The sequence below is a fragment of the Penaeus vannamei genome, chromosome 10 (genome assembly GCF_042767895.1).
Source record: "Penaeus vannamei isolate JL-2024 chromosome 10, ASM4276789v1, whole genome shotgun sequence".
Classification (NCBI taxonomy): Eukaryota; Metazoa; Arthropoda; class Malacostraca; order Decapoda; family Penaeidae; genus Penaeus; species Penaeus vannamei.
Window position 1 is genome coordinate 36,195,671 of NC_091558.1, and position 8,165 is coordinate 36,203,835.

At 38.8% G+C, this 8,165-nt stretch overlaps 1 protein-coding gene across 1 annotated transcript in view; it reads left to right on the forward strand.

Moving 5' to 3' along the window:
- The window catches only part of LOC113804313 (pro-resilin), a 14,796-nt gene extending 8,179 nt beyond the window's left edge, over nucleotides 1-6,617 (forward strand). The window contains exons 2-3 of the mRNA XM_027355175.2: nucleotides 1,799-2,287; nucleotides 5,670-6,617. Of these exons, the coding sequence (XP_027210976.2) occupies nucleotides 1,799-2,287; nucleotides 5,670-5,918 (738 nt within the window). The 3' untranslated portion in view covers nucleotides 5,919-6,617. The remainder of the gene's footprint in view (nucleotides 1-1,798; nucleotides 2,288-5,669) is intronic.
- The last annotated feature ends 1,548 nt before the right edge of the window (nucleotides 6,618-8,165 follow it).

Below are 8,165 nucleotides of genomic sequence, written 5' to 3' on the forward strand. Positions count from 1 at the left end.
CCCTTTGTCACAAGCCAAGCTGTCGATTACCTTGTGTATTTCTTTTATTGGTTCATCATCTAGCTCCTCCATTATGAGTGGAGGTTCAATGGCATCGAGAGCTGAAGTGACAATGGTGTTTTCTGTTAATTTTGCACTTAATAATTTCCCTTCTGATGGATTTGGGGTGAGCTGTCTTGCATTGTGTTGTACCTAAAGATTTCTTGTTGTCCTCATACATTACTCTAGAGTTCTCTGATACTGCTGCTGTCTGGATGTCATCACTGAGCCATAACATATTTAATGGCGCTGTCTTACATTCTACTGCACTTCATTCCCGGCAACTGTAAGTGCTTTAAGAATCTTCACAATTTGCTTTAATAGGGGGAGTCTCGCTGGACTTGTCTGAATTCAAACCATTCGTTGTATCTCTCCCCCAGTGGTCGCAAAGGCTGTTTTTTTTTTTAATAGTCAGAAGGAAGTGGCCCCATTGTTCTGAGGCAGAGTAGTGCTGTTCGTCTGGGACTTGACAAATTAAATTTCTTTGGATATTGCATCTTCATGGTGTCGGTACAAGTTTATCTCCTCTTTAGTGTGGCAGAGCTTCTTGGGTTGCAGCTTCATCTTGCAAGACACCAATTAATGGTCAGTGTCTCAGTCAGCATTGTTTTATGTGCAGGTGAGAAGTACGAACTTACTGACCATGCCCAGCTGGTGCTAGTGCTTTGAGGGAGGGTGTCTCTATGCCGTTTTGTATTGTTACTTTGTCTGGAAGTAGGAATAGGTAATGCAAAGGTCATTGTAGGAGCAGAACCTCACTAGCGATTGCCAGTTCTTGTTGATTTTATTAAAACCAGAAGGCAAAGTCATGATCTCACTATGACGGTAAAGTCACCATGGAAGACAATCTTTTTAATGGCATTTTGTTCTTTTGTCACCTGGTTCAACCGTTTTCTGCTAGAAGTTCCTGACCCCACTCCATGCTTTTTGTTTACCTCTGTCCTCTTTCCTTACCAGAAAAAGGTATTGTTTATCTCCTTGGACATGCCTGAGTCAGCTAGGTGCTTCTCTTGCATCACTGTCCTGGGGATTTTCAGATGGGCCTGTTGTCATGGTGTCGGCATTTCATCTCAGTTTAAGAGCTGTTTTCCTGTTTTATTATTATTATCTTTTTCATTCTTTACATTATGTGTCTTGCAGTCTATTTGGTTGAGAACTACCCAGTATTTCGCTGGATGGTAACTGTTCAATCAGATCAAGAATTTCACCCACCAGCTGCTGCTTCCCGTGTTTCTCACACACACGCACGCACGCCCGCACCCGCGACTGCACGCGCGCGCGCACACACACAAGAACGCACGCACTACATAAACATATATGTTTATAAACAATATATATATATATATAATATATATATATGTATGTATGTGCGTGTGTGTGTGTGTGTACATATATATGATACACACATAAATGATAAACAATTATACATATATATATATATATATATATATATATATATATATATATATATATATATATATATATATATATATATATATATATATGTTTATTTATTTATGTGTATTATACACACACACACACACACACACACACACACATATATATATATATATATATATATATATATATATATATATATATATATATATATATGTGTGTGTGTGTGTGTGTGTGCGTGTGCGTGTGCGTGTGTGCGTTTGCCTCCTTGCTTATGATTATTTGCACCGAACCACACCAAGGAATTGTTATCAAGAATCCATTTTCACTTCCGTGTGATGAGATAAGCCGCTGTTTGCAGATGCTGTTCGTGACGTGGATGATCTCAGCAACGCTTCTCCAGGTGACTTCCGGGCAGTCCGGTTTCAGCCGAGCCCGGGAAATCCCTGCTCCCGTACCGCAGGCTGAGCGCAACCAGCCCCTCATCCCGGCCTATATCCAAAACGCCGATTACAGCGACCAGGGTCAGTATCTCGCCGGTGCGTACCAAAGCCAGGGGAAGTATGCCCCCGGTTATGACCCTGCCCAGTACGTCCGACCCATCCCAACCCAAGGCAGACCCAGCCGCCCTAAACAAAGCGAATATAAAATCCCCGCCAAGCCAGCCACTCCGGTGTACAGGCCGGAATCTAGCGAACAGAAACGCAACCCGTCTCACCGCCCCGCCGAGGCCTCCAGCTCCCCTCCGTCGGGCTACACAAACGTGGCCAACATCGTCTTCGCTGGCCTGCCCGAGGGGGCCTTCGACGGCGCCGACCACGAGTACGCGACGTATCACGGCCACCCCGAGGTAGAGTCTCGAAGCACCTGGCGCTTCTCTTGACTTTTCTTCTATAATAGTTTCAGCATCAGCAGCTTGGGGGAAAAATAGAATTTGCAAAAAAATGTGAATCTGCTGATAACTGTATATTTCAAAATAATCGGAAAAAGACAATGAGAGAATTTACACTTGCTTATATATGTACATATATAAATATGTATATATACATATTCATATATATATATACACGCACATATAAATAATTAAGTATATATATGTATGTATGCATATATATATAGATATATACATACATGTGTATATGTATATATATGTTTGTATATATATGTGTATATGTGTATATATATGTATATATTTATATATATATGTATATATACTTTTTATTTTAATGTAGGCTCATTTTGACTTCATTTACTGCACTGTTAAATCTTCTTGGGTAGCGTAACCTAACGGTCTATAAGTCTTGTGGGTCTGGGAATGAATTCATTCCAATGTTGGTGTACCAAATTTTATAATGGTCATAGAAACATTTTTAACCATCAATATTTTATTCAGTAAAAAATAAGGATGAACAGGTGGCATATCATTTTGTTAATTTTAGCGATAAACATAATTTAAACAAGGAATTTCTCAGCTAACTTAATTAATGTTTAAGGTTAGCTCTATAACCTCTCTTGTCCTATTATTATAAATCAATATAATTTTGATAGACAAAAAAATGTACATGATTTACAGAATCGAGACCCTGAAACCCAGTCTATCAGTGATCTTACAATGGTTTTACTAGGACATAAGCCAATCGTTCCCCTTCCTTTCATCTTTTTAATTTTCCTCTCTTACATTTCACTCTGATAACTAATTTCCTTCTCAATCTATTCATTGATACCACTGGAACTGTCACCTGCGACTACTTTTGTTACTGTATCCACGGGCCATTAAAATAACTGAATAACTAATGGCAACAAAGCATTATGGCATGTTCTCGCTGCATTTTCTCAATCATTTCTATCTCTGTACACAGGAGGAAGGCAAGGACTCATCTCAGTTATCATAGATCAATACGAAGGGATTTAACAATTTGTTTAATACACTTATCAAGCATTGCAATCTTTAATATTGGGGTAAAACACGACTTTGAATACCAGAACTAAGCTTACCTGTACACAGGAGGAAGGCAAGGATTCGTCTGACGAGAAATTGTTACAATAACAACCTCATTCCCCCCAAATTAAAGGTTAATATTTAAACTCACAACAATTTATAATTATCATAATCTACTTTATTGGTTATAACACTGAAATTAAAGCCAACGCACCTTTTTAAATGTCGAATAAATAATGATCTCGACATATATATATATATATATATATATATATATATACATATATATATGTATGCATATATATATATATATATTTATTTATATATATATATACATACATACGGAATATATATATATATATATATATATATATATATATATATATATATATATCTACACACATATGTATATGTATATATATATATATATATATATATATATATATATGTATATTTGTATGTATGTATATTTGCATATATGCACATATATATGTATATATACACATACATATAAATTCATATATATGTATGTATATGTTTTATATATATGTGTGTACCTATACATATATGTGTATATATGCATATACATATATTTACACACACACACGCACACACACATATATATATGTGTGTGCGTGTGTGTATATATGTATGTATATGTATATTTGTATATATATACATATACGTATATATATGTGTGTGTGTTTGTATTTATGTATATATATACATACACACACACACACATACACGCACACGCACACGCACACACACACACACACACACACACACACACGCGCGCGCGCGCGCAAATATATATATATATATATATATATATATATGTATATGTGTATGTGTGTATGAACCTAGGATGGTTACATTGTCAATATTCATTTTGTAATAAATTTCGTGTAAAGGTACGTAATATTTAAAAGCTTTTGTTAACGTAATCTTGCGAAGCCTTCAATACGGTAGCTGTAATAAAAATTGGTTCTCGGACGAATTTTAGCTTTACGCCCTTGCATTCTATGTGTAATAGTGCTACTAGTAGTAATAATAGTAGTTGTAGAAACTCAGAAACCGCATTGATATCACTTTGTAGACGAATCTCGGCGATATTTTACTGATATATCGTTGCCAGGTTCATGCAAGGAATCTGTTGTTGGTTTAAGTTGCCTGTCTCATACTGTACAGGAAGAACTGACAACTTTTCATTCTGCTTCAACGCTGCACACCCAGTTACCTTTCCCAGTGAATGTCCAAATTAAACGCGATTTCCTGTGAGGGTGCAAGGTATGGCTTAACGGTGGGCCAGAGGCAACAATAAATAAGTGCTATTTAAAGTTGCGGCTCCATTACAGAATCAGTTCCCGCCCCTGGGCCACCATCGGCCGCACAACCACCCTTGCTGGTTCCATTACGCTTACTCGCGCCCGAAATAAGCACGCCCAAGGTGGAGGGAAACAGGTCCGGCGGCGCGGATTAGACGCGAGGCGGCAACAAGTAGTGGCGTGTGTGGATCACGCCAAGGCCTACCAATGTACATTATATATAAATACATACATAACCTTGGATTACGTTGAGAACTCGCTTCTCTCTGTCTTGACCCGTCAAGGATATGATATATATTCTAGCGATCTTACTAAGGCCCAGTTACATTTTAGAGTGGGATACATTTCGACTGCAGTCTAGTAAAGGTATTGTTTGTGGGGTTAAGTGAGTACTATGTGTGTTATTGTCTGTAAGAGTGAGTTCAGGGTATGTAGTAGTGTGTGGAAAGGGTGACAGCACATGCCAAAGGGTGGTGTGAATTATATGATTTAACTGTATTTATGTGTTGTTATATTAATAAGAACAAGCATTATCAACATTTAAATATGGTTTATCAATACTACAACTTCAGCGACCCTGTAATGTAAACAGGACAAGCTTGAAGAAGAATACTATTAATTCTTAATAAAATCTCAGACTTTTCCAAGATTATGCGGTGCATGCTGGGCTCCCCTGGCTCTCCAGAGATGGGTCTTGAGCACAATGGGGATAACCCGTGATCAGAGTCTGGTTCCACAGTCATGGCGTAACCCTCGTAGAAACACCGCGTTTCTAGTGGAGTCCTCACTCGTGTTCCCCGAATTCTGAGTTCACCGCCCCTCCACTTGGTCCCAGAGCCTGTGAGACGGCTTGTCTGACACTCCTCTCCTCCGCAATGGCTGTCAGTGGAATTACCGACCGACATATAACACACGGTTGGTAAACGAAAGACAAATTACTGAACCCCAAATATTTTCCTTCCCAGGCACAAGGGTTTGGCTACGCAGTCGACGACAACGACAACGGCAACAAATTCACCCACAACGGCTATTCCGAAGGTGACACGACCAAAGGCGAGTACCGCGTCCTGCTACCCGACGGCCGCACGCAAATCGTCACCTACTCGTCAGACCCTGAGAGAGGCTACATGGCTCGAGTCACCTACGAAGGGACGGCGCGACCCTACACGCCCCCGCAGGCCGAGAAGTATGACTCCTTCCGCAACGAGCCTTGACTGGGACGCAGCGCTGGTCAGGGCTGCTTCTCTTCGATTCTTCGCTGGTCTTTAGCCTCTTGTTAATGTTGTGTATGTGCACACAAACAAACGCATACATATACACACGCACATATGTTTTTGCACATTTATACATTTATATATGTGTGTGTGTGCGTGCGTTTGTGTGTGTGTGTGTGTGTGTGTGTGTGTGTGTGTGTGTGTGTGTGTGTGTGTGTGTGTGTGTGTGTGCGTGTGTGTGTGTGTGTGTGTGTGTGCGTGTGTGTGCGTGTGTGTGTGTGTGTGTGTGTGTGCCTATAGAGTTAGATATACATAATTCAAACACATACACACACCCGTTCAAATTTTAAACTTAACTCGTCTCTGAAACTACTTTCTAATTTACTGTAACAACTAATTTCCCCCACGGATACTGAATTTAATGACCACTTGTTAACTAGTTCTGTCAAACTCGTTTTTAGCTCGTTTACTTTATCGTAATTACTACGACGTCTGCATGCGTTGACGTGTGCTACCTTGAGTTCCTTTGGATGCCTCTACTCCCCCCCCCCTCGACCTTTACAACAGGCTGACAACATGTTTGTAGTGACTTCGGCGTGTAACTCTCGGTAGGGTATCGCTGTGTATAAATGTGATCATAGGTTTCCCTCTGTTTTGTGTGTCCATTATCGAATGCACAATTAAAAGTTACAAGTCAGATATTTCAAAATAGTTTATGTATCCCATTTTTATTTCAAGTGGTGAATATAATGGTTCATGGTAAATGAAACAAGTGTATAAGTATTTTGCTGTGGTATTTCTCTGTTCGAAGATTTAAGCGGAAACCGACCGTACTAGTAAGAGAGACGACGGGAAGTAAGGGCTACGAATTCTAGTCTTTTAACAATTATCAACATGATATGCAAACCCATATTAGAATCCCATGAATATGTAATTCACATCTGACATGTTGAGTCATGGAGCATATTCCCAGCAAGCATTGAATCTGGGGGCAAATAGCACAATACAAGATGATTGGCAAATGTCAATGCGGCCAAATATATTCATTGTAAGTCATTTCTTTGCGACCAATTTACAAGCAATAACGTTTTACACCTACGAACTTACCTTTACATTGCGTTAAAACGAGCATAAGATAAATATCTTACAATCTATCACATTTGTTTGAATATTCAGTGCTCACGCCTTATTTAGAGGGATCAGATAGGTATTAACGGAGTGCAGTGTTATTGAAATAGCTCCTGCTGCTTTGCAAATCTTGTGTGTCACATGTCCAGTTTTTTCCAAATTGCATAGTTTAGCTTTTTTTTCTTTGCAACTAAAGTGAAACCGATTATTATTTACGATATTACTTTGCTTCATCATGTGGTTAAATGTTATGATATCAGTTAAATTAATAAAGATAACGAGTCTACAGTAGCCAGATAATTGGATATGCATGTTTTTTTTATTTATTTATTTATTTATTTTTTTTATATCTACCAACAACAAAAGAAATCACAGCTACATTGTAAGTATAGTACACTGCTGGAAAATGACAATTGGCCTTTATAGTATTTTTACATAGGACGAATTTTTTACAAACGTAATCCAAAGCAAAATGTCAGCTGATTCTGACATAAACCAAGAAATGATTGTCTGATTGCGGCCCAAAACAGATTGCCCTCTAATGGCTCGATTTTAAATGTCGGTTTGATTTCGGTTTCCGATGTCGGAATGAAATCAGAATGGTTGTTGGCCCTACATCAGCCGCTGTGCAGATGTATGTCAACATTCCATCTGTGTCATTGCTGGGCTAGGACATGGTTAATTGGAAAATCGGATCGGTACTTTATGCAGGGGCCGATTGCTTTTCCGTAGCAGCATTTCTGCCGTTCTCTAAACATTAGATGATACAGAAAACGGATATAAATAATAACATTGGAGCATACACTTTATTGCATTGCATAAAACAATATACAATCAATAAATTACCGAGCCTGTAATGTAACATTCAACAACATTAAATGCACCCGCACCTCGTCATAGAATTAGATGTAAAACTCAAGAAAATGCGACATTGAACCTGTAAAGTTGATTTATCTAAAACGTGTACGACTATTCTTAGTGAGTGTGTTGATGGGCTGAAGGTTTAAAAGCACTCTGTGACGATGCTCAGCTCGAAGACCAACTAAAGTGACATGGGATGAAATTTCCGCCTCGATGACGTTCGGTCTGCCACGTCATATCAGTTCATACCAGGATTGT